We start from the raw sequence: 27702 nt of genomic DNA, 5'->3' as shown, positions 1-27702 counted from the left end.
CGTGGGTGGTGTGGATTAAATCTGGTGTGTATGCTTTAATCCTAGAAGGTTGGTTACAGTGTTCAAAATGTGTAACTTTATTTAAACACGGGTTTAAAAGTGGGTCTGAACCTTTTAAAGAAAGTCTCCATCTGCATATATATCAAAACACCCACGAGCTTAAACTGTCTGCCTGCCTGTAGACAACATAAATGAAAAAAATAAATGCAGCAGCGTCTGCCTTATATACATGACATTTTATTTCCCGTCATTTTCATATTGCAATGTTTTATTAAAACATTAAAGGGAAAAACAAAACTGCATTGACACACTAGCAGACAAGCTCCCAACATTTAACATGACGTCGATTAACAAGCTCAATATTCTCTGTTATTACCATAAATTGGGACTTTTAATTTGTGTAAAATAAAAGTATTGATTTAAAATAAGCAAAAAATATTTTAAGCTTGAACCTTTTCTAATAACAATTTATGTAAGATACAAATACCAGCAAAGGATTGTAGGATCATACAGAAGAAGATTTCTCATAAGAACATCAACAATTTATGTTTTAATTACTACAAACATGCTGCTAGGTGTTATGGTACATACAAGATCTAAGTTTAAAAACAAGTTTTTTTTTATGACTTAAAAAATCAATGATCTACAGAATATATATAAAAAATATAATTTCTTTATTGGAAAAACAAACAAAAGTGCATCAGAAAACAACTCACCGGTATCATTGGCAGGGCGTTACAATGACCACAGAGCAGTACAGTACAAATACAAAACTACATTTAAGAGTTAAACAACAGTTACATAAATTAGTACAAACTGTACACGGTCTTACAGTATTTACACAAGGTGTATTTGTCATTGTGGAATTCCTTTCCATTCGTTTTTTTAATTAAATAAACAGTAAACAATATAATTGACAGTATCTCATTATCTGTGCCTCATTTGTAGTGAATCATTTCTTCCCAAAAAACTTCGGGACTCATTTTAAGCTTGAAAGATTGAGTTGAATTAGATAAACATTAACATAAAAGTGACCTCTGAAATCAGAGTGAGTTATTAAGGGCAATTATAAAACATGATTCCTCATTATAAATCCTAAATCAAATCCTAAATAAAGATGACCCGATGATAATTTACAAATTAAGCATATAGAAAAATACATATAAATCGTAAGATTACATTACTGTTATTTTAATCTGTTCCCATAGATTAGAAGTGACCTCATATATATGAACTTTATGTCCAAAACGTCTCAAATGTTTTCAGTGCTTTAGGTCTGCCATAGTCTGTGCATGACCAGTCAAACAGCCAAATGACTTCAGAGCATCACAAGGAAGAGAAGAAAAGGATTGTGGAGCCATAGTAAAGGACCTCTTCGTATCAAACATTCTAGTTTGTCATGCTAACAGGTAGTGAGAATTTCAGGGTGCAGGAAGAACAGGGAGCTGCCTCATGTGGTAGATCGTCAGTCGCTATGTACGGAATGGAAAACCACCATATCACTACTGAATGCAGTGCGGTCAATATCGTATGCTGTCTACTACTTTTTTTCTAACCGAAACAGCACATTTTATGCTACAAGAAACATTTCAAACAGTAGTACAGTGTTGTCACATGACCTCTTCACGTTGTATGTTTAATTCAGCGAGTCTTGAAAATCGAAACGGTAAAATATGCATCGTGCTGTGGGCATTAGGGCAAATCATCTAGGAATTCCACACGGGCATGCTGTCGACAGTGTACCTACTATGTAATGCACAAAAAGTAAAAGTATGGCAGTATGCTATTCCGAACATGGCCAGTATGTGTGTTTGTGAGCATCTAAATAGGGTGTGTAACACTGAAAGCCTCACATGTCATTATCATAGTCCCCAATCATTCTCCGAGAGCTTGAGGCGAGGAAGATATCGTTCTCACGGGGGCAGTCATGATGACAGGTGCAGGTCTTAATGAACATCATCTTCCTTCTAAAGGTGTCTCCCTCAGGACAGCGGAACTCCACATCGCTTGTGATGGTGGTGTGAGGCGTGCAACAGCGGCCATCTGTACACACCCCGCAGAACTTCGGCTTGTACTGCCGTACACTCTGGCACCCAGATAGCTCGAAATGCACCCCTCGCTGACTCCTTGGGGTCCGAACACACTTCTTGCCTCTCTGTGAAAAAAAAGGTGAGTTTGTAATGTTAATGAAAGATTTGTAGGTTTAGAGCAAAAGGAACATCTGGGACAGAAAGATGCTCTACCCATTGCAGGCTTGTGGTCCTACTTTCTACAAATTTCAGAGTACAACTGGGATATATCGCCATCTGAAGGGCCCTTCGAAGTGACAACAGTCATGGCCGCCAAACTGAAGGGTCGTTCCAAACTGAAGTGATCAAAACTGGCCACTTCAAAGAGCACTTCATAATGAAGGATTTTGAAGGGTACAACTGATGGTCAGGGTACAAGGGTACAACTGATAAATCGCCCCCTAATAGGCGCGGGATGATGACACAGAAGGGCACTTCAAGAAACAGTTTTTGATCCCCTACACCCTTTAACTCTTCAAAGCTCTCACTCCGGAGGGTAAACCATTGGAATGGATTAGGGCATAAGGATGAGCCCTTCGAAATGGAACGCAGGGACACTCTACAAAAGTACACAAGTATAGTAATCTCTTCAGTGAACAACTGAAAAGACCTTCTAGAAGGGGATATCCGTAGCAGCTGATTCTCTAAGATTCTCTTTAAACTTGTGACATTAGCCTACGCTAATGTACACTATTGCAAATGCAATGTACTCGTACTGCACTACGAACTGTGTTTTGATTCTGTCATAGTCCTACCCAAAAGAGAACTTTGCCGTTAGAAGCACATGCGAAAAGTGTGTTTCAGGCCTTTCTTAGTGCTCTGCACATCCTACCTTGATCTCCTTCTCAAGCTCTGCTTGGCAGGGGCGAATCATACAGATGCGGCTCTGACGTTCCATCTGGCACTGCTCGTTGTCATTGGTCACGCGAGAGGACATGCCCATTCCACATGTGGAGGAGCATTCACTCCATTCAGTGGTCTGAATGATGCAGTTGTCCCTTGCGCTCTCATGCTGGACTCCTTGAGTCGACAGCTCTCTATATGCTAAGAGAGGAAGAAAACATTAAATTCGTGTCTCAATGATGATATATAGTTACATGAATTGGTCTTCAAATGCTTACAGGGCCAACACAAACCACATCTAGGCCATATGATAGGTTATACTATGAAACCACGGCACAAGCTTTTTAAAAAAGTTGACTTGCCAATTGACCAACCAGTCATTTCTGACTGGAAGGAGTCTGCTTGTGGGATCTGGTCACACACCCATTCCTCGCAACACTTGCCAGGGATCTGGATACGTCGCGGGTACGGGCAGTCAGGAGAGGGCAGCTGTATGTTGTTGGCACAGGTTGGTACGCAGCCAATCTCTCCATTTATGCACACACATTGATGCTTGCAGTTCGGCTGGAAAGTCTCACCGCTGCGGTAGATTACACCACCCAAGTCGCACGTCTGACCTTCTTGAGCTGCAATATATGTAACCATCGGTGCATATGAGAATATGGCAACTAGCATGGGGTGGGTTTGGGTGAGAGGCTCCCTCTTGTGGACAAAATTTCTTTCTCTTGTACTGCATTTTTTTTTTAAAGCAACAGAAGACTGATGAACTCACCCATGCAGATGCCTGTCTCAGTGTCACTGAGCACGCTGTAATCACAATACAGATCCTTATGGTGGTCGCATGGCTCCAGGAGAGAACATGGCTCCCCTGCCTGTCGGGCACACACTTTACAGCAGCTGCAGCCATCCAGCACCAGACTGGTGCCTACAGGGCATAAAGGGGTCTCAGCTGGGCAGCTACAGGGCTGAGAGCAATCTTGACATATTGCCTGCATAGAACACATTTATTATTTTCATAGGAGTATTATACATTTTTTCGCAATGGTTCGTCTCATTGTTATTGTTTAACAATGCGTGCAATGCAACGTAATTCTCCTCATGGCCACAAGGGAGAGACAACATACGCATTAATGCAGTGATGTTCAACCACACAAAGATCTTCTAAAAAAATAAAGTTCAAAGTCATTGAAAGTGGGCAGCCACACGTAAATATTCAGCTTTTAAAATCAGCCCATCAAAAAACTAATATAAACATAGGAGTACAGACTGTGCCTTAAACTTACTAGAAATCAGATGTAATTATGGAAAATGTTGTTATTATTATTTGTACTTATTGTTGTGTGGAATTGAATCCCTAACCACGAGTAATGGATAAAATGTTAACCACACCCCCAACTAACTGCCTCTCTCTGCAGACTGAGGCACAAACACACACACATGCAAATTGTAAGTTTCATTAATATCTATGTAATTATGTTTTATTAATCAATAAATCTGTAAACTATATCTGTTAAAATCCGTTACTAGTTAAAATAACCTAGTTAGCAAATTAATCTAAATTCTGCACTTACAGCTGACAGTTCATGTAGCAATAGTTGCTGAATATACTGTACATCACTTATAATAAATACAGAGAATATATCATTACAGTTTGTGTTCACTCACCTCATGAATAACCATGCAGAGAACAACGAATGATCTGATGAATATTTTTCCAGCCATTTTGTCAAAGCGTCTCCAACAGATGCACACTCCACGGGTTTGTTTTGGTTCTTGGGTGTCTGTGATTGCTGTAAGTCTGCAGGATTGTAATGGAGTCCTGTGCGGAGAGCCCCTCTTTAAGTACTACACGAATGGGGTGTAGCCCACCAGAGTCAAGCCATGCCACGCGACCCAGAGGGGTGAAAATATTTCAATTCCAGATGGTTTTCCAGAATGTTTGAAAACGCTACAGATGCTGTCGACCAGCTTTTTCAATTAATCATACCATAGATTCCAGAGAGTTCACAAGGGGGAAAAATCAGTTTTTTGCACAAAGTGTGACTTCTGTTTATATTGTGTATAGGAAATCTATTGGTCCAGGATAACACAACAGAGGTTTGAACATGTTTTGAATGCATTCGTTGTTCCAATTTCATAATTGAATGCATGCATGCACTATTGATTTGCATCAATTGTTTTGTTAAGAATAGTTCATACTGCAACGACAAACACCAACTTCTGATAGCCATGCTGTTGGGTTGTGTTGGATCAGTGTTGTTGGTCCTGCTGATGTGTGGTGGGGCAAAATAAAAAAAGTTATATTATTAATACATTTGAACTCTAACTTTAGAATGTTTGAAATGTTACAAAATCTATTTCTCACCACTGTGATGTCATGTCAGACACATCTGCTGGGCATAGGGTATAACACAGTCTTTAATATAATGTACTCTGTGACTACACTACAGGCAGAAGTCCTGGGTCATCTAAAGTTTTTTTATGTCAGTTGTGTCAGGAAAGAAAAGGCAGATATTTATTTTCGTATCCTCTCTTATCGCTGTTATTTCCTATTGTGTGTGACATCCATGTAGAAAATAATAATGTGCTGGAGAGAACAAGTGCAGATACACACTTTTACATGGTAGTTAAATGAACAAATTTATTAGACAGTACAGCACCGTATCCAACAGTTTTGAAGGGTTTCCTGGAAGATGTCCACATCTGACACGAGCAGCATTTAAAACAACCCAATTTTTGAAGAATGGAGTTGCATGCAAAACACGGGACAGCTATATGTACGATTTTAATATATTGATGCAGTCAAAAAGGTTGAGATCTCTGACGTGGGACAGAACCAAATCACAACTTTAATGGGAACATATGTGACCCTGGAAGAGACAAAACCAGTCTTATGGGTCAATTTTATAAAATTGAGATTTTGTACATCATATGAAAGCTGAAGAAATAAGCTTTCTGTTGATATATGGTGTGTTAGGACAGGATTATATCTGGCGGAACAACGACTATTTATAAAGCTGGAATCTGAGAGTGCAAAAAATCGAAATATTGAGAACATTGCCTTTGAAGTTGGTAATGTGAGGCTCTGTAGCAGGCCATCCACTCACAATAATAAAGTTTTTATAAATTTACAGTAGGATATTTATAAAAATGTCTTCATGGAACATGATATTTATTTAATATCCTAATGAAAAAAGAAATCCTGTTCAAAAAGAAAAATCTTAAATTTTTGCCGATTATTAAAAATGTTCCCATGCTACTTAAGACTGGTTTTGTTGTCCAGGGTGACATATGATGCATACTTTTCATGTGAGTTTAATGGTATACAATGGGTTAATGTAACACACCAAATGTTCTGTCCATACTTGTACCTTTATTATTAAAGTAATAGGAGACCAATTTGGACTGTTTGTGGAGCGTCCAGCACTGTCTGCTTTGCAGCAGGATTGTGTAATTGCACGTCCAGCCTGCTATAATGTCCAAGTATCTGCTGTAAATAGTGGCCCTATCATGCTGTAGTATGAGGTCTCTTGTTTATATGGGGATTTTATTTCTCAGAGTTGGGGAACTTGAGGTTCAGGAATGTAACAGCAGGCAACACGCCGCGTTCTCTGTTCTCTGCTCCAGAGCAGCGGGTTAGGGATTGTGCTTTGGCAACGCGACACTCAACCATGAAACATCTACATAAGTTCAAAACAGAACCGTAACTAAGGAGTGCCGTAAATATCCTCAAACTGTGAGCTTGTGGAGTTGCCATGACTCTGTTGCTGCGGGACACCCTCCTAACTGTACTCGCGCTCTCTCTGCGTTGCTCAGTCGCCTGGCAGATTTGGATTAAAATGCGATGGGACGCCACATTTAGTGCTGGCCAGATGCGGTTGGGTGAAGATTTGTTACTCTGGGCCAAACGATTATGAAACTCCTCCACAGACCGATGACAGGGATGGTTAGTTGTTCATATTGGATCAGCAAACTGTCTTGTATGTGTTTGTGCTAGAAAGACACATTACTGTTTCATATGTTCATTGCAAACACGTTGCTATGATGCTGTGTTGTTGGAGTTTGATTTATGTTGATATGGAGCATCACACCTGTTGACGGATGTTGCTGGAATCTCACCCTCTTCCGTCGATGATTGGTCTCACTTACAGATAAAGAATGTAAAAGAGGTGACAGACGATACAAATGCCCACCTTTCTCTAATGGTGACAATGCTAAAAACACAGATGGTGCTATGGTCGTTGTTAGTGTTTTGAGTGGTTGCAATACGGTCTCTAGTATGTTCTAGGTGTTTGCTGACTCATGATCCATGCAAAAAAAAGCCTTCCTCAAAGTCTCCATGATATATGGGTCTCTTGAGTATTTGGGTCCTTTCTTCGGTGTAAGCCATATAGGATGTTTGGTCATCAATCAAACATTAAGAGGCAGTTTCCCGGACAGGGATAAGCTACAGCCAGGACTAGGGTTGAAATATACTTTACAAAAAACACTACTGCTCTGTTGAAAAAAGAGCATGTGCTGGTTATGTGGGTTTGAAGCATGATAGCTGGTTTGTGCTTGTTTGTGCTGGTCATGTGCTGGTTTAAGATGCAAGGTCATGTGTTGTGGTTTAAACTGGTCCTGAGCTGGTTTAAGATGGTTCGTAACCAGCTCAAGATCAGTTTAGTACCATCTCATGACCACATGATATGCTGTTTTTTTTCAACTGGGTGGTGGGCATCTTGAGACAAAACAATCGTGAAATATTTTGAGATATGTCAGTGCAAGTTGTTTTCAATTAAGACACCTTTAACATTTAAGTTAGTCTGGGACTAGGCTTAAGCCCAGTCCGGGAAACCGCCCCATGAGTCTAATTGCATATAATCACACCTTTTCTTAACAAGAAAAATATTTACCACATGGGGTAAAATGTTTTAGCACTTTCCTGCTGATTTGCACATGCGGTTAATGATTCAATAAATACGAAAGCAATAGCAACCAAAAGAAAATGAAAGCTTAACCTCGTTCTGTTTTTTGTTGAAACATTTTGGCAAGTATTATTAGATTAGCTTGTTGATGCGGAAGATGTGTAAAGATCAGACATCGGTTCTCTGGACATCACAAACAGTGAGGTTCTTTCTGATGAAAACCACCCAACATCAGCATCTGATCTTTTCCTTGTTGCGTGTAGATATTTTCTTTTGCCTTTGCGTGCACATTAAAAAAACAAACAGTTGATGGTCGAAAAAACAAAATCCACAAAAGTTTCATGGTCAAACATGTTGTACGCAGGTTTAATGTCGTTTGCCATCTGCTGGTCTCAACTGTTTGAAGGAAAAGAGTGGCATGTTTTCACGACATGAACTTCATTGGCAGGCTTTGGTACTTTCCCACATGACACCAATTAATCAGCACAGCCCATGTTTTCACTGAATCTGTGTCACTATGTGACACAATGAGGTTTTAAGAAGCTTTGTGTTTATATGTGAATTCTTATTTGTGTTATTCAATAATTACCCACATTAAGAGCCTAATTGAAAGTCATGTCAACCTGATTATTCTTGAGCCATATGAAAATGGCCTGCCACAATACAGAAATACAATTAATAAAATTAAGTAGAAATGGAAGCTTTACCACTAAACCTAACATCACTGGGACGAAAGATGATCATTCTGACACAAGGACGCTCAGCGTACCCCTGTACCATCACTAGCCACTATTCTGAAATTTGACGTCAAAGGCAGAAATCAAGGAAAACCCATAATAAATAACCCTTTTAAAATTAATCAGAATAAAAAAAGGCAATAATAAAATGAAATATGTGCAATTTATATGTTACTTGCAACAATGGCCATAGAAAAATACTTTACAGCCAAATAATGGTGTAGTTCTCTTGTCTGCCAGCAGAGGCTTACTAGACCTTGCTAACCAACCTTGACTCGTATTGCTGGTGTACTGTACTTATCCATCACCAGCTAAGTGCATATATTATGTATTTTAAGTGTGAAAAATGGGACGCTGTTAACAGAGAAAATCTTCCGGTAAACACAGCGCAAAGCTTAATAAGAAACATTCCATTCCTTTTGGTCAGGAGGATGTAACATCTTCCATCTGAGACACATTAACTTCCTCAACTTGAATCACATGTATCTATTTAGAGGTCTGTCTCTGATGTGTCTTGGCCCCCTGTGGTGTGTAAAGAGAAGGATATGAGAATAGGTCTTGACCCCGTTCTGCAACTCTTCATTACACGAGGTGTTTGTCTCATCTGCACTGACACCTTGCTTCCGTCCGGTAACCTTACCGTGTAACCTTCCCAGCACTGCTATCGTGGGATTACTAAGCAGGAGATCCATGGGAACACGTTTTGCATGGTCAAGCACGGGTCACATTGTCTTCATGAAAGGTTGCAAATTGAAAATAAGGTGACAGCAGAGTGTCCTGTGTGACGTTCAATAACTGCTGACGCAATGTAACATGTCCTCCATTTCATCAGATGTTGTGTTTGTATTGAGCTCAGATCTTGAGTTTGTTTTCTAGTAGTTATCTGCTAAGGAACAGTACCGTGGCGTGTTTTTAAAGATGTCTGATTCATGAGTTGGGCAAAGGTTTGGCCGCATTTTCATGTGAAAGATACTTGTGAAATGTAGCTCTTGCTTACCACGTCATCTCATCTTTTTGCTGATGCAAATATCTGTCATCATGTGTATGTCATACTTTACGTCATTTTCCTCTAAGGAGATTTCATTGATCCCATCGTTAACAATAGTATAAAGCGATTCTAGCTCTCTTGAGCTCTAGTGATGTCTGTGATGATGAGAGCCATTGGTTGAGACTGGTCCTGTGTCTATTTAGAGCCAACATATTTTGCATTTTGCACCCAGTTCACGCAGACATCATATGTGACCCTAGACAACAAAACCAGTCTTATGGGTAAATTTTTTGAAATTGAGATTTTTACATAATATGAAAGCTAAAAAAAAGCTTCCAACCAATGTATGGGTTGTTAAGATATGACAATGAATGGCTGAGATACAACCGTTTAAAACTCTAGAATCTGAGAGTGCGAAAAAATCTAAATATTGAGAAAATGGCCTTTGAAGTTGATAGTCAGAAGCACTGTAGCAGGCAATCCACTCACAAAAATCAAGTTTTTATATATTTAGGATAGGCAATTTACAAAATGTCTTCATGAAACATAATCTTTACTTAATATCCTAATGATTTTTGGCATAAAAGAAAAATCAACAATTTTGACCCATACAATGTATTTTTTGCTTTAACCTAAAATGTTACCGTGCTACTTAAGACTGGTCCTGTGATCCGGGGTCACATATGTCAACAGCGCGCTCACATCCCCAATGTCAATGTAGGGAGAATGGCGGAAAAGCAGCAACACCTAACTTGGCCGCGGAACTTTATTACTCATCGACATGTTACACAAGTGACACAAGCGACAAATTGCTACATCAAACTCCGACTTAAAACGATTGTTAACAATTACAGATCACCAAACATTACATAACCAATGTGCTCATACTGCAATAAATCCACCAACAAAATTTGTCATGCATCATCCAGAGAGTTTAAACTCATCAAATATTTTTGATACACTGTAAAGTTTTCTTGTGTAATGACCCTGTTTGTTTCTACAGTAATGTTATTCACTTCGTACTGAAATGTTTTCTCACCGGTGAATGTTCCATGTCTCTCGCCATAGCGCCCTACAACTGCTTATGCTCTGTGCGCATTCATGTGTTTTGGAGGAGGCGTGGCTGTGGACGGGATTCGCATGGAGGGTTCGGATCCTGATTTCAGTGCTAGCAGCAAGGTATGTGAGGTTCAAGTATACAAGGTTCTCATAAACGTTGTTGAAAACCTTTAACACTTTTGTGAACGCACAATGGTTTGTTACTCCACATCCGTAGATATGACACGGCACAAAACACGATTGGTTGCTTCACCTTTCAGTCATATGGCTTCTTGGGCGATACTTGGCCATTCAAAGCGCCAATGTTTGTGCGAGACAATGTGGAGACACTGGTCTTTTAAGTGGATTACTCCAGAAAACTTTACAGTGTATCAAAAATATTTGATGAGTTTAAACTCTCTGGATGATGCACGACAATTGTAGTATGAGCATATATGTCATGTAATGTGTGATGATCTGTGAATGTAAACAATAACTCCATTGTATAACTTATAAGCCAACACCACATCAGAGAACTACAGCAGTTCCACCCATTGCTCTGTGAAAAAAATACATATTTCTGACATTATAAAACAGGCTGTATGCAAGAACCCAATGAAAAGAAATCCAACAATTTGCTCATTAATAAGTCAAATTCTTTCAAGCAAGACGAAAGCCAACCGTCAAAAATGTTCCTTTATTCAGCTCCAAACCTTTTATGCAAAAGGCCTCGTACAAATCCAGTATTTCTCCTAATGACGCTTTCTTTTGACGAGATGCAGACGGATTTTGCTTCAACATCTGTCTGAATCAGGCATGTATCAGCCAAAACTAACATCTAAAACAATACAAAGGCAATTTATCTACTTCTCATACAAAAAGGCAATTGAATAGGAGTCAAGAGTACACTCAAAATGGTAAAAACTGCTGAAAGAAAAATGTAAGTAAAAACAAGGTTCATTTCTCAATTCCAAGAACGCAAAGAACGGACTCCTCGTGGAGACTGGCCTTGCCAGGGAACCTTGCAAGAACGAACTCGGATGGATGTGTCTCAGTGACTTCTGGGACTTCGAGTAGGTTCGGTATGCGCACGTAGAGCGAGAACACGAGGACGAAAGATTTGCTAAAGAATGCATATTGAGTAACAGCCAGGTCTACTGGGGAGGGGGTTAACTAGGTGAACTTTTCCAACATCCAATAAAAGCTCATGTGTTAACAGCCTGCATTGGCTGACTGTTTATCGTGTGTAATAAATGGTTCTTGTAGCCCACCTCGATGACAAAAGCACCTTGTCTTTAATGGGGCGAGTTGCACCGGCTAAAAATAGCAATTCTTTACTTTTCCCTCAGGATGTTGTTCAAGCTTCTGGTACATTCCTGAAACGCTGGGCCTGTCTGCATCGTCACCTCTCTTTTTATCCACTTTTTCCACTTTCCCTCCAGCCTCGACGTGGATGAGTCTTGAGAAGCACTCTGTGTCCCATGCCTGTGGTTTTGTGGTGTTCTGGTGTACCGTCTGGTAACGAATAAAGTTTAGACAGCTGATTCTCTTTCACATTCAAATGTTTTCTATTTTTGCTGTTTTTCTGGAAACCTTCTGGCACATGCAGGCTGGTGATCTTAAATGGGATCCGTGATGCAATAAATACACTGAAGATGAATTGCTGATTCCTGCAATTTAAGTTGGCCTTGGCTCTATAATAAATCATGTATAAGAAATGTTTTTGTCAATAATTGTGGTACACCAATAATAATGAGAAGGTTGTTAAAGAAATAGTTCAAATAAATTAGATTTTTTGTATCTTTCTACATATGATGCAGATTGTTAAAAAAAGAACATCCATAAATCACTAAAGTAAGTACATTTGGTGTGTTTAGCCTTTGATGGCCATCCATTTACACAGCTACTCATTCAGATATGGTAGCAAGGCGATAACTTGTGGTGAAACAAAGATTTGACAACTACCAACAAAACGCCAACATGATTATTTTCCATAATTAACCAATTTTTTCCTTCATTTCTTTGTTGCATAACAATTGGCAAATATTTTTTGAAAGCAACTAGAATTCAAGGTGTACATTTGATCGAAACCATGGCCTTGGCACTGCTAATGCTCTTCGCAAATGTGACGATTTTATAAGGGTACGAAACAACAAAAAGAAAATGGAAAGTTAAAATGTTCCGGAACATCCCGTACTTCCAGCTTCCCAGGTTCAAGCTTTAGACTAGTGTCAATATAGCCAATGAAAGATCTGAAGTCTGCAGCCCAGATGTGCTTCTTTGAAACATCAATCACATGCTTACATCTACTTTTAAAGTCTTTACTGGACTGATAAACATCGTAATCAGACTTTAACTCTTATGTGTATTGACAATGAATGCATGAAAATTCACAGAAAGAACACATTCTCCACACCACACTGTGCTCCATTCAACATTACTAAGTGTTGCTGCCTGATCCAGGGTCAGTGAACCATGTGCATACCCTTGACTGTGGAGTCCCTGAACCTTAATGAGTAAGTAGCATTAGATCATGAAAGTTACATTTCATGCAGTCTGTTATGTTGCCGTGTTTGAAAGTAAGCAGTCTGCCAAGTTGTAAGTCCTAAGGTGAATAAATATCAAAGTTATTGGCTTGTAAAAAAAGGGAGTCGACTCTGAATCACGCAAACGAGACGTGTCTCTAACCGCCGCGTATTTACGTCGCTAGACATAGTCCCCGCCTACGTTTTCCTGGGACTGCCGTGAAAACTTCACTCTCTCCTCCCCCAAAACACTGTCGCTTGTTCGTGATGCGTGTGCCGTCTTAAATCTGTGTTCTACGTTGTGAAAGTAAGTGCATCTTATTTAAACTACCAAAGGAAGAATGTCTGAGAAAACAATGGTTTCAATTCATTCGCAAATGACACAATAGTGTTTTTTGTACAATGTTGTTGGACACTCCATAAACCAAAGTAGGACCTTAAAATCATATGCTACTTACTCTTTAAAGGTGGCCTGTGTAAGGTTAAAATGCAGAGCGACACAAGATAAGACTTCTTTTACAATGGCTACACTGTAAAGCTTTACTGTAATTTCGCAGCAGGTTTGCCAGTAACTTAAAGTAGATTTAATTCACAATTTTGTTTTAAGCATAAATTTACCCAGATTATAATCTTTCATATGACACATTGTGGCGAGGCGCCGACCGAGGATCAGCGTCGCCCTGGAAACGGCCCGGCAGCTAACGCTGATTGCGTCCAGCTGACGCTGATTAGCTGCCGGGCATAAAAGAAGCGTGCTCACACCACTAAGGGTCCTTGGTTAGTCGCACCCACCGCTGTCCTCGTTTGACCCCCAGCGCGAGAGAGTGAGAGGACAGCGAGGGAGACACGAGCGTGAACTACCTAACTGCACGAGCGCGGACTTTATGTTACGAGCACCCTGGGTGAAACCTTTTATTTTGTTTATTGTGGATTTGTGCAATAAATGCCCCAGTGGGGTTGTTGTTATCACCCCTCCTGTCTGTGTCGTGTCTCTCACCCCGTTACACTGGTGGAGAATGCAGGCAAAGAGAGACCGACTCGGCAGGCGTTCGTGTGGTATGTGTTTCCTGGGTCCATCGAGGGACGGACACGCTCTCCTCATCAGCGTCCAACCCGGAGGAAACCGAGGACGACGAAGAGAGAGTGACAAAGGTATCGATGGCGCCAAGCGGAGGGACAATCCCAGCCAGCAGAAGATGCTGTGGAGCCGACCGAGAGCGCGGTCCAGGTACCAGATAGTGCCGCCCAGCTGCCCGACAGAGCTACCCAGCCGCCAGAGACCGCTACTCAGCCGCCCGACCGAGCTACTCAGCCGACAGGAGATGCGGCCCAGCCGTCATGGAGCGCTGCACAGGTGGGAGTCCCGTTCGGATGCCAGCCGGCAAAGTGTACCAGGAGTGTGCCAGCCGGCGATCCAGTTCCGTCCTCCAGCCGGCCTTTCCAGTCCGTCTTCCAGTCGGTATGGGTCGGACTATAAGGCGATATTTTCCCTCCCACCCCTACTATCGTCCCGAGGTTCCTGTAGGAGCTGCCCGGTTACCAGGTCGACGCTTGGGGGGGGAAATGTGGCGAGGCGCCGACCGAGGATCAGCGTCGCCCTGGAAACGGCCCGGCAGCTAACGCTGATTGCGTCCAGCTGACGCTGATTAGCTGCCGGGCATAAAAGAAGCGTGCTCACACCACTAAGGGTCCTTGGTTAGTCGCACCCACCGCTGTCCTCGTTTGACCCCCAGCGCGAGAGAGTGAGAGGACAGCGAGGGAGACACGAGCGTGAACTACCTAACTGCACGAGCGCGGACTTTATGTTACGAGCACCCTGGGTGAAACCTTTTATTTTGTTTATTGTGGATTTGTGCAATAAATGCCCCAGTGGGGTTGTTGTTATCACCCCTCCTGTCTGTGTCGTGTCTCTCACCCCGTTACACACATACTTACTGTTATATCTTTGGTCAGTTTTCTTGATATAAATATTTTTACTAGAAAAGACACAAAAGCATAGGAAGAATGTCATTTTTGCGGTGTTGCTGTGTTAATGCCAGTCTCTTCTTGCTCATTTTAATCACGTTAATCCCTTGCACCTGTTCCCTCTTGGTTCCTCTCCCTTTAAAACATCCTCGTGTTCATTGTCCTGTGCTGGTTCATTATATGCTGTATGTCTTACCTCGTTTGTAAGCTGTGTTTAACCTCGTACCTCGTACCTCGTACCTCGTCACTGTTTGAATGTTCCTTGTTCCATGTTCCTAGTTCCTGTTCCCCTGTCTTAGTAAGTGTAGTCAGTGTTCGTATCAAGTGTTTGTTTTTGTAGTCTTAGTTTAGTCAGTCAGTGTCCTTGTTTGCCGTTTAAATTATCCTGTCTTGTTTTCCCCATCGTGGGTTTTTGTTTTGCCTTTTGTTATAGTGTTCTGGGGCCCGTTTCAATAAGGAAGTTCAACCAACACAGAGTTAAAATCTGAACTCTGGGTTGATTTACTCAGAGAATCGCTACTCTGAGTTTTCAGTTTTAGCAACAGCTGATTTGAGTTTGTTCAATCAAGCCTGAGTAAGTTCACTCTAGGTTACGCGCGTGCACCATGGATATAAAAAGCCATCATCAATTGAGCGAAGATAGCACGATTCACCATGGCAACGGCACGTGACAAATAGCGCTCTGTTTATTTCTCGCCAATGGAATTGTAGGTACTAATATATATATATATATATATATAGAGAGAGAGAGAGAGAGAGAGAGAGAGATTTAGTAGAGCTCAATATAATTACAATTTTGACAGTTTCAACAAAATGAATTTAAAAGTATATTATATATATTTATATATATTGTATACACACACACAAACATCTACGTTTTTTTCATATAGGTGCAATCCTTCTGCAATTAAAAGAACTTGGCATCATTCAGTCAGGTGAGTTTAAAGAAATAAAATGCTCTTACTAGTGTAAGATGCCTGACTGGGATATGTTTGATATATTACTTAAACAAGCCTTAAAAGTTATGAGGAGAACCGAGTACTATGGTATTCTAAATACTGTCTGTATAACAGCTATGCACTGGATTTGATAGTCCTTGAAACCACAACCAATAAAATAATCAACAGTTGTAATGGCCTACCAGAGAAAATTCTCTCTGCATATCTTAATTAAAGTAATGACAATAATTTGACTATTTCATGTCTACTCAGCCAATAGAAAGAGGGCAGAGGCACGTAAAACGGGAGGAGGACCTGCACCACCACCTCTGACGGATGCAGAGGAGATGGCCTTGAGCCTCAGCACTGGACGACCAGTGGCTGAGGGAATTCCAGGAGGGAGTTCATCAGAACCTGTTTCTCCCCAGGATACAAGTGCTTATATAATATGTAAGAGGCCTGACTATCTTGGTTTGTACAGGCTCTTATAGTTACCATAACTTCACTTTGGCCTTTTTCTTTGTCTCAGCAGATTCTGATGGTAAGGTTGGCCTTGTGGAACCTCTTGTCACAACAGAACCCCAGGCAGTTGTAAGTGGCCTAACCCATGCTGAAAAATTTCAGGGCATTCTTAAAACGTGAATACTACACAAAATTCACATCTTCACAGGATGAAGGGGATGAAGAAACCTTGTCCGCTGACACAGAGAGATACATCATCATGTGATGTATCTCCAAATCACACACTCCGTAGTAGACCTCTAGCGTGCTAGTTGGTATATGTGCACAAACTGACATGCTTCTCATTTTTTGAACAGAGCATGGCAGAACAGGAGGAGGGTCCATCAAATTCTGACACCCAAATTAACGCGGTTCAGTAAATGTCATTGTTTGAATCTGCAGTATTTTTTTGAGCTTCAACATCTGACATCAGTCTTGTGTTTTTCAGTTGCCAGTTAAGGAGCTATATAAGCTCAATCTAATAAAAAATTACAAAAGACGGATAAAGAACTTGTGTACATGGACCGTCAGATTCTAAAAACCGATTTGGAAATTGAGCTCCTTAGGCACAAAGTAGAGGTGGGTGTACAAAATAATGGAACAGTCTTACAACCTTATAGGGAATTTAACTGTTGCTTTTGTATTTGAAGAACATAAAGAAGACCAAATGAATTGTGAATAAATTGAGTTTATTTAACAGTCCTGTGTTGGTGTGGTTCATTAGTTTCCAAAGACATTACGGCATATGAGGTCTCGGACCACCCTTCCATCCTGGAAATCCCCAGGGTGTATGAGGTCTGCTTCAGGATCTTGAATTTATAGGGCAGGGTGTTGCTCCCCTCTAATAATGGCAATATTATGATGAACAACACATGCCACAATAATGTCACAAGCCCTTTCAGGGGTCACCCTGAGGTGGTGCAGGCACTGGAAACGTGATTTCAACAGGCCTATGGTCATCTCCACCTGGGCTCGTGTCCTGTTGTGTGCCATATTGAACTGCAGCTGGGGGCCTGGCTCAGGTTCTGGGTAAGGGGATAACGACTTGCTGCCACCCCTGGAGGTAAGCTAATAATTAAAATCCCCTTTAGGATTTCCCAATGTGATTGGGTGCATAGATGGCACCCATATACCCATCATCGCTCCTTCACAAAATGAGGCAGATTATGTCAATCGGAAGTCCATCCACAGCATTAATGTGCAGGTACACTGACATGGCCTAATGTTTCCTAATCTCAAAGCCTTTTTCCAAGTACAGTAACACTAATGTCTTTTTTTTTGTCACTGTATAGATCATATGTGATGCTGCACACATAATTACAAATGTGGAGGCTAAGTGGCCAGGCTCAGTTCATGATTCACGGATATATCGTGAGATATATGGCCAGGAAACCAGCAAAAAGTGCTTGAGAGCGAGGCACACTTTTCTTACCACTCTGCATACAGCTCGGCCACGACGAGTGAGGTTTGTGATGTAAGGAAGAAGCAGAGTGTGTATACATGTTATGGACTGTAAAGAAAATCAGTATTGCTCAAATAAAAAATCCTCTGGATATGATAAAACATCCAAACGGGGCCTCACAATTCTCTCTCGACGTAAATGTAAATCTCTGCGAATTAATGCAGCTTCCTCATCTACGGGTTCATGAATAAACGGACATGCCATTTTAAGGTCTGTGTAACTTTATTGCGCGCGATTAGGAACGTGAATGAACAAACAAATGGCATATGGAATTTCAACACCTCTCGCGCTTCGAAATGGGGGTGGAGATTGTAACAATCCCTGGGTTTGCGGAATAAAACCTGCTCCCAACCAGGTTAGGTTCACGGAGTACGTTACTCTGGTTACTCACTCGGAGTAGAAGATACCTCGATTTCTGAAATGGGCTTGACTTACCCCGCGGTCGCGGGTTTGACATACCTCGCGTTCTGAAACCAAAAACCCTGAGTATTCCGTTTTCTGGGGTTAACTTACTCTGAGTTTGCACTTACCCTGCTTTCTGAAACGGGCCCCTGTTCAATAAATCCTTGTTTACCCCTACACCATATCGTCCTGCCTGTCTCTGCCTGCATTTGGGTTCTCCCCTGTCAAATCCTTAACATGTATGATGTGGTGTTGCAAATGTGGCATGCCAACTGATTTTAAGCACTATGTTAATTAAATAACAGTTACTTAATTACAGGATAAAAGCTGTTGCACATGTTTGATGCAATGATGCGCCGGAATTAAAAAAAACGGATCCCTATTATTTATTTGAACTTACATTTGATTTGATTCGCTTAATACGATTTTAACTATGTGTCTTTTAAAAGATTTTTAGTTCAAAATAAACAGACATTCAGTAAGTGCTTGTGTATGTTTCCTTAAGTTAAAAACATTAAACCCACAAAGGTAACTTCATGTCTATGAACTGCGTGATTGATTTTTGTATATATATATATGTCTCATTAATCCCATGTACTCAATACTACTGTGCAATTCAAAATGTTAGGCAATGTGTAGGGGGCCTCAGGTCTTGACTTGCTTACGGCCCCCGAAATGGTAAACACGCCCCTAACATTTGGTATCCATGGTAATATTAACCTAAATTATCAGCTGCTAAAAATGATCAGCCTGCTAAATTCAAATTATTAATCATGCTCCTTTCTTTGCTTAAGACATTAAGCATCAAATTCAGAATTAGCAATTTATAGCAAGTAATGTTGAAACATGAAGTGAAAAGATGTTCAGTTGGCCTCTGTTCAGATCTCCCACACTTGTAAGCTCATGCGGGAGAGGTACATATGCAGCGCTGCTGTTACAAAATGGTATGCTCCATGAAATATTGAGCAAAAGATTTGTGCTCTTTTTTTATCCCAGAAAGAAGCCCCACCAAAGCTACAGGGTGGTCCAATGTCTCATCCCAAACTTGAATATTTTCAGAAGCAAAGAACTATGTCCAACATCAGTATCAGCCCAGCCGTGGTTTGAGTGTTCATTTCCCTGTCATTATCAAACTGGACTCTATTTAGGTCTTATTTTCTGAGCAGACGACTGCCTTTACTGTATTGGCATAGAAAAATACGTATTTTTATTAGTGGTGGAGGGGTAATGTATATATTTTTAGGGAGCTTTTGGAGACTTCTAATGAAATAATAAGCTTTTGCAACTCACCACTGCTGACGTGGAGCTGTGAGAGACAAAGAGACTTGTTTGTTCAGCTCAACAAATGAACAACATGTGAATTATGGTTGTTGAAAAAGTTCACCTTTAAAGCAGATTACATAACGTACAAATAGGCGTGACTGTGAGAGCTCAAAGGGGAAGGTTTTATGACACTTTCAATTCCAGACAGGTACATGCACTGGGGGTTTTAAAATTGACCGGTGTGGACTTCTACACCACATCACAAAACTGTTATGAAAACATAAATGATCTTTATAGAACAATTAACAATGAGCGACTGATATATGCAAGTTGTGGTGATCTTTGCATTGCTTGTTCAGTTTCCAAAGATCATATCTTAAGTTTCCTTCTGTACCTTATAGGACCTGAGAAACATAAGAAAAACATATTAATAATTCATCAGATTTAAAGGGATAGTTGACCCCCAAATTAAAATGAACCTCCCTTACACCATCGTAAGTCTATATGACTTCCTTTCTTCATAGAAACACATTCATCAAGCATAAACATAATCCATAAAACAGTGGGTAAATGAATGTAATCTAAAAAGAAACAACATGTTTGTGAGAGAAAATCATTTATGATCTGATCCATGCATCACGTTAGAATGTAAACATAATACTGTATATGGGTAAAGTACCATTAATATGGCGACACCGGTTCTCACCAATGAGACTAGTCATCATATACAGTACATCATGATGAGGAACTACAAATATTACTTTGAAACACCTAATTTCCTGTACATTAGTAATTTCCTAAACTGAACAGTGTTAACATTACCATAGATCTCGATTTTCTCTTGAAAATGGCTACAAGAGTATCTCATGACTCCATTGTCAGCAGTCTACAGTCAGCATCCTCTTCATCTGCCCCGTGTCCGCTCAACCAACAAAAGAAATTTGACAGGTTATGAAACATCAGTGAAAGCCCAGGCATCTGACTGCTTTTGGCTGACCTTGTGTAATGACCTGTTAATGGAGCTAGAATAATACACAAGCAGTTAAAGCATTTACGGTTACTTGGGGCTTGCTTCCTGGAAATGGTTATATTTTATCTGTAGCCTTTTGTCTTTAGGGAATTGCTGTCAATTTATTATTTATACTTAAAGGGGATAGTTCAACCAAAAATGAAAATTTGCTGTTTATGTACCCTCAGGCAATCTGGTGTGTTGGTGACATTTTTAGTTCAGTATACCAATAAAGAAGTTTGCCACTTTGAGAGTTAAAAAAGTATATATATTAAATACAAGCCCCATGGCTCCTGCTGACATTTTGACATCTTGTAAAGCGAATCAATCATGTTTTTTTGCCAGAAACTGAACACAATTTATATCATTATTGAGTGGTGCAGGGATTACGTATTTTTGTAGGCCAACTAGGAAGTTAGTTCCACATTGGTTCACTCGACCGAAAGCCTATGCATTTTTCACATAAACTTTTGGAAGATTTTGTAGGGTTATTATGACGTCTAACATCCCTGCCAAAGGATGTAGTCACTTTTAGCAACTTATATACGTCGGGGCGAAGTGCTAGAAAGCTAACACGCTTTCGAGTTTGCATACAAAAATACGTTATCTTTGAGTTACTATATTAGCATTAATTCACAGCCTCTGTCCAATGCGTGATCTTTTTGCGGTGTTTGGTGGTGGTTTGGTCCATTTAGGGTAAAGTGCACTTTCTGTCACATAAGAAAAGCAGAAAGTGTGTGGTATTCCCCTTAAACTCCCCATAAACCGAAAATTGTGTTCGTTATTATTTCCGAATTCTGGCACATTTCCGAGTGAAATAGAATTTAGGACAAGAAAAAAATAGTGGCCAGGGTTTGTTTAACTGACAGTTAAAGGGGAGGACTTAACAGATGCTACCAAGCCGTCTAACTTACGTCATTTGAGATGGGTAGTCACTAGAGGGTGGAAGTGTATTTTCAGATTTTATCAGAATATGAGGAAACGTGAATTTAAAAAAGAGAATGACACACATTGGTAAGCTATTTACCAATAGCATTTACCATTTTTTATTTCACTGGGACTCTAAGCTCTGCACAGGAGTCTGGGTGAACTATCCCTGTAATTGTGATGGACCACCAAGTTTTACACAAAAACTGGTTTCATAAAATGGGCTAAAAGGAATAGAAAATCTCACAATTTAGTCACGAACATTCCTATATTTATATGACTATAATGTTTTTTTAAATTATTAAAATACATAGACATTTGCCATGAGGGTGAATTGTGTGCGAATGTTTACTTTTGAGAGTTGTATTTTTTCAATAAGAGTCAAGAGACTGACTGCAGAAGGTCTGAACCCATGGCAGCTTACATTGGCCATGGACCCCCCAAGCGGCAATCTGACTGACATGTAAAGAAAAAAATCGCAGTTCATTTTGTTTGGGGGCAGGAAAATGTGAAGTCCACATTCCTAGATTTCCTGGAAATCCTTTAAAGTCATGGAGACTATATCTGAGTTACATTCATAAAGATACGTGTATTGTTTGTCCATCCATTAATGAATGGATATATTTAGCCATTAAAGTTTGAAGGGTAACAAGTTCCAGAGAAATGCACAGCTGGAGAGCCAATTTAAGTGCATCCCCACTTCAACTGAATGGTTCACATAGTAGGATGTTTGCATTGTGAAAAAAAGACTGACAAGTCGATTAAAGTGGAAAAAGCTGACATGTGAAAATTATCATCTCATTCCTTTCCAAGACTTGATTTCATACATTGATTGGGAAACACTCTTTTATTAAGCATAATGTGCACCAAAAATGAAAATTCAGAAAGAAAATAGGGTCTGTTTTGATTCCATGCTGACTTTGATTCCATCTGTAGTTTCTGTGATTTCTTTACTCCACAACTGAGATGATCAAAAATGAATGTAGCTATATAAAACAGGGTTGTGCTTGGTTGTACAGTGAGATCATATGTAACTCACGCTGCTTTTCCAATATACTTTTATGGTGTCTTGGCGTGCTAGCTAAGGGAAGATCTTTAGGGTGGGACACAAATCTATTATGATGTTCTGACGTCCACCATAGGTCTCACTGTAATAAAGTAATGAACTCTCCTGTCTGCTTGAGAGAATGCATTATGTGGCAACTAGAAAAAACACAGTCCTGAGATTATATCATTGGCTGCAGTTGTAAAAGACCCTCCGCAGAACATGAAACAGATATAAGAACATTTAGAGCTCTGTGGCAACTCGCAATTTGTGTTATCATCTGTATCAGTCTACCATGAGAATAATTATAGCTGCTGAACCAGATAAAAGCTCCAACATCCTGTACAGATACACAAATACTGTCTTTGAGTTTACATGGACTTTAAGCATTTTGACAAAGATAAACTGAGCTAATAAAAAAGAAGAAAAAAGCAACAAGACCTGAGGAATGTTCTTTAGCGCGCTTTGCGTTCGCAGCAGGAAGAGCCAGTCGAACCACAGGAATGCAAAGCGTTGCAGCAGACATGGTTTTCCACCAGCCTCTGTGTGTGTGTGTGTGTGTGTGTATGTGTGAGAAAGAAACAGTGAGAGAGGAAAAAAACAAGGATCTGTTGTGGTGAATACACTTTATGTACAGAATCAGAGGTGACAGAGAGGTTGTGCTGGACAAATCAGTTTTCAAAAGCTAAAAACAATATAATACTTTCAAACAGAAATATTTCAGTCCCCAAGATAATGTATGGCAAATGAACCACTATAGACTGGTTGACAACAATATTATTAATATCATTTGTATGTTTGTAAATACACACAGGTATCATTAGATGTCACATGGTCTTAGATGAGTGGTTCTAAAACTTTGTCGTTGTTAGGCCCCCTTTGTTTGGAGTCCATTGCTTTGCCCCCCAAACAAAAAATATTAATCTTAACTTTTGAGTTTTGAATAAACCAAAAACTTGTTCAGTTAAACAATGCTTAAACTTCAATTGTTTTATTCATAAAATGCCACAAAATCTTTTGTCCCGATGGATCCATCTTGGGGGCCCCAGGGGGGAACGCGCCCCCAAAATATGACAACCCCTGCCTTGGATGATTTATTATTATACAATAATGTATCACTCAAAAAAGGTTACAGTTGATGCAGCCTTTGCTGTAGCGGTCTACACTGAATGGTTAAGTTAGGCGCTGGTAATGCAGAACCGCAGGGCAGTTAGTTAGAATAGAGGATTGTTTTGACTGCTTCGTGCTGGCAGGGACCATTCTATCCCAGGAGGTTTGACTTGGAAAGACTCTCGCACGGAAATACCTCTGGCATGGTCCAGGCTGACTCTGGGGTGGGTCTCCATTGAGCCGAACGGATGAAATGTTGCACCAGGGCTGGAGACTGAGTGGGAGGGAGGTGGGGGTATAAATCGGGTGGGGTAGACGAAGAGCGCACAGAGAGCTGACAGCCCTCAAGGATGAAACGGGGGAATTTTTCCCATCCAAACTAAATCCCACAGGTGCTCAGCAGTGGTTGAGGTGGCATATCACATTGCCCTAGCTCTCTCCAGCGTCCAATAACCCGTCTCACTATTTCCCCCCAAAGTGCGTTCACACATTCCAGACAGGAGAGGCCCTTGAAGGCCTTCCAGCTTCAACATTCGGCCTGTCTGGAAAGAATTAAGGGCTGGGGGAGGTGGACAAGGTGGTTGGACCAATGTTCCCGGAGTCAGGGAGACACACCCCATTGGAATAGGTTTTTCTATCATTATCACCTCTCTCAGTCCACACTCTCAAGATCAATCCAACAAGGATCGCAACTCTCTCAAAATGATTAGGAAGTACTTCTGTAAAGGACCTAATATCAAGTAAGTAGTTATTTAACAGATGCTTTCATACCAAGTGACTTACTACATACTTTTGCAGGGAAAGTACCCTGGAGTGCCCAATCAAGAGTTCAGTGGGGACATCTCGTTGCCAGGGCTGAGGGAGCAAACTTCCACTAGCTTTAGCCACTGCATTGCACCATCAACAGAAGTGTCCTTAAGTCGGCTGCACTGTGCAAAACAATTAGTCTAGTTAAGTCACTACAAGCCTATTTAGAGGCTTCCACACCAGAGGAACATTTACAAAGTCCCTGCAACCACTGACAGACGTACACTCTTTTGGCATGTTCACACCACAGGAACTACCAGTGATGAAAGTGTCCATTGATTGGCCACAGAAAAGTATTTTAACATTTTTAAAAGACATAAACGGCATTTACTTTTTACCTTTGTCCACACTTTGTACACTTTCCTTATTTTTCGCTGATTTGTGTCCACGTTGTAAGTTTCGTTTTTTATCCCACCTCTTTGCTTTTTTATTCACTACTACAATTAGTCTTTGCTTGCCGGAAACCCACAGCAGACAACAAAAACGCAGCTTCAATCACATCGTCCGCTAGTTGTTAAGGTATTTTTATGCCATGCTTGACCCGATTGTCGGCCATCTTACTTGACTTAAGGTTTATCCTCTTTGTGGCTCTTTATGCACTTGGTCCTTTAGGCCGACCAATAAAGCAAGCAAAATGTAATTACTCATGCAGTGTTAACTGAAAGACTAAAGGAATATGAATGTTCTTAAAAATTTGAAAATCATCAGATTATTGTATAATGTTGCTGACTCTCTTTATTAGAAATTGCCTTTTAAGGGCTACAGCAAAAAGCTGAAACGGACTAATCTCTATTTTTCCGGTGATCCAAACGTAACGATGTCCTATAATTCGAATAACCTCAGACCCAAGAAACAATCAAAAATGGGGGCAAGGCCATTTTGAGCTGCTTTAGAGAAGATGAAAAGCTGCTGCAGTAGGTTTTTTTACCATGACGAAACATTTTTGACTGAGTTGCGCGCATACTTTCATTACAGTCTCTGTAAGCTCTGGTAATAATAATTCAGGAATGATCCACTGAAGCTCTGAGCATTTATCACAACGGATTGTGAAGCCAAAACTGGTAAGGGGTGGAACATGTCCGCAACACGCTCTAAGCAGGTAACTAATTACAACACATTGGGTCAGCTTGATCAATCAGAGTGTATAAATTAGTCATTAAGTATTTCTCAGCACTAAGAGCTGGCCAAATTATGCCTATGAAGTATTGCATACACCTATACATTTATGGGACAGTTACCATTTGACTCTGGAAGGAGACTTATGATCAAGTCAAAACTGAAGGACCTTTTAATTTTCTTCATTCTGATGCGTTTCTCACAAGAGAAACTCTGCAGCAAGGGCCAAAATATCGAACGCCTGAGGCAGCTGGCCCCTGATCAATCGATCTGTTTTAAACGACTGCCAGATTAGATCAAGCACATTTTATGCATTTTTGAAACATCACCACATTTCGAAAGATTAATGAGTTTCTGCTTTATGTAAGAGACCCAACTTTCTGAGAGCTTTTCAAAGGGACTGGACCGCTTTGGTATTTTCTGGGTGAGGTCTACCGAGGAGTTGACAGAAGCGGTGAGGAGCCGGGGCGGTGCTGTAGAACTGCCAGAGTATTGACACAGACCTTGTACAGAAAGTTAACACTGATTTTATTTGAAAAACGTGAGAGGATGGGTGTTGACGCCTGGAAACAAAAAAAAGAAAACAAAACCACGAAGGCACATCATAGCTCAGATCTCAAACCTAGGCAGCTACCTGGAATTGTAAGCATGGTTTGATATTAAGAGCGCACTCACTTTATGCAAACCTTAACACCTAAAGTCTGGTTTGGTTGGCTAGCATGAGCACGCTGTACTATACCTGGGTGATTGAGCACTATTTCCATCGATGGGCTACTTGCACGAAGCCGCCATCTTAGATTTCCGATCAGTGATTATGGGCATATTAACTTAAGCCGTATAACACTGAATGTGAAAATAAGGATTTTTGGCTGGCAAAATATGAGCTTTTTTAAGATAAAAAGAAGAAACTGATACATCAGTGATATGACAAAAATCTCCCATGTCCTTACTCTGCTTGTCTTAAGCAAAATGTTTGCGGGCTTTCTGGTGCATCATCTTTAAAAGAGGCTTCCTTCTGGGACGACAGCCAGGAAGACCAATTTGATGCAGTGTGCGGCGTATGGTCTGAGCACTGACAGGCGTACCCCCCACCCCTTCAACCTCTTCAGCAATGCTGGCAGGACTCATACGTTTATTTCCCACTCTGGAGCATGTGCACTGAACTTCTTTGGTCGACCATAGCGAGACCTGTTCCGAGTGGAACCAGTCCAGTTAAATGGTCTTGGCCACCGTGCTGCAGCTCAGTTTCAGGGTCTTGGCAATGTTTTTGTAGCCTAGACCATCTTTATGTAGAGCAACAATTCTTTTTTTCAGATTCTCAAAAGTTCTTCCCCATGAGGTGCCATGTTGAAGTTCCAGTGACCAGTATGAGAGAGTGAGAGCGATAACACCTGCTCCCCATTCACACCTGAGACCTTGTAACACTAATGAATCACATGACACCGGGGAGGTAAAAGGGTAATTTGGAAATTAACATCAGCTGGTTCAGCCGCAACTGATGGCGTGTAAAAGGGTGTCTCATTACCAAGGTGTCAACTCAAGCAAGCTGTAAAACACACAGAGATAAATATTCAAGTGACTCTGAGCAAAAAAAGAGGTTAAAAGTAAAATTAAAGAATTCATAAACAATAAATGGCAAGAAGTATGGAACAATGATAGCAAGGGTAGACATATGTATAGTATACAGAAACAAGTAGGAAATGGAAGAAGTGTTTTTAGGAATAGAAAAGAAGATACAATCATTTCTCGCATTCAAATAGGGCACACTAGATTAAATCATATATTGTTCAAAATAGGAAAACATAAAACGGGTAACTGTAATTATTGTGATCAGGCGGAATCAAATGAACATGTCTTAATAAAATGTATAAAATATGTAAAGGAAAGAATAGAACTTATGAAGGAAGTAAGTAAATTGGGTGTTGTATCATTTAATATGGTAAGTCTATTGAAAATGCATGCAGAACAAGATCAAATATATAGTGTTATTATGAAATATTTTAAAGCTATAGGAGTAGACAGGAGAATTTAAAGTAATAGGTTTAAATAA

At 40.4% G+C, this 27702-nt stretch overlaps 1 protein-coding gene across 1 annotated transcript; it reads right to left on the bottom strand.

Moving 5' to 3' along the window:
- Nucleotides 1-653: 653 nt before the first annotated feature.
- ccn2b (cellular communication network factor 2b) lies at nt 654-5065 on the bottom strand. The gene is made up of 5 exons (XM_056742085.1): nt 4578-5065; nt 3685-3901; nt 3275-3538; nt 2902-3113; nt 654-2155 (listed from the first exon to the last, which is right to left on the bottom strand). The coding sequence occupies exons 1-5, from the start codon at nt 4632-4634 to the stop codon at nt 1850-1852; spliced, it is 1056 nt and encodes a 351-aa protein (XP_056598063.1). The 5' UTR covers nt 4635-5065; the 3' UTR covers nt 654-1849.
- Between the last annotated feature and the right edge of the window lie 22637 nt (nt 5066-27702).

Source organism: Triplophysa dalaica, chromosome 25, assembly GCF_015846415.1.
Source record: "Triplophysa dalaica isolate WHDGS20190420 chromosome 25, ASM1584641v1, whole genome shotgun sequence".
Taxonomy (NCBI): Eukaryota; Metazoa; Chordata; class Actinopteri; order Cypriniformes; family Nemacheilidae; genus Triplophysa; species Triplophysa dalaica.
Note: the sequence above shows the minus strand (reverse complement) of the source record. Positions and strands in the feature narration are given on the sequence as shown.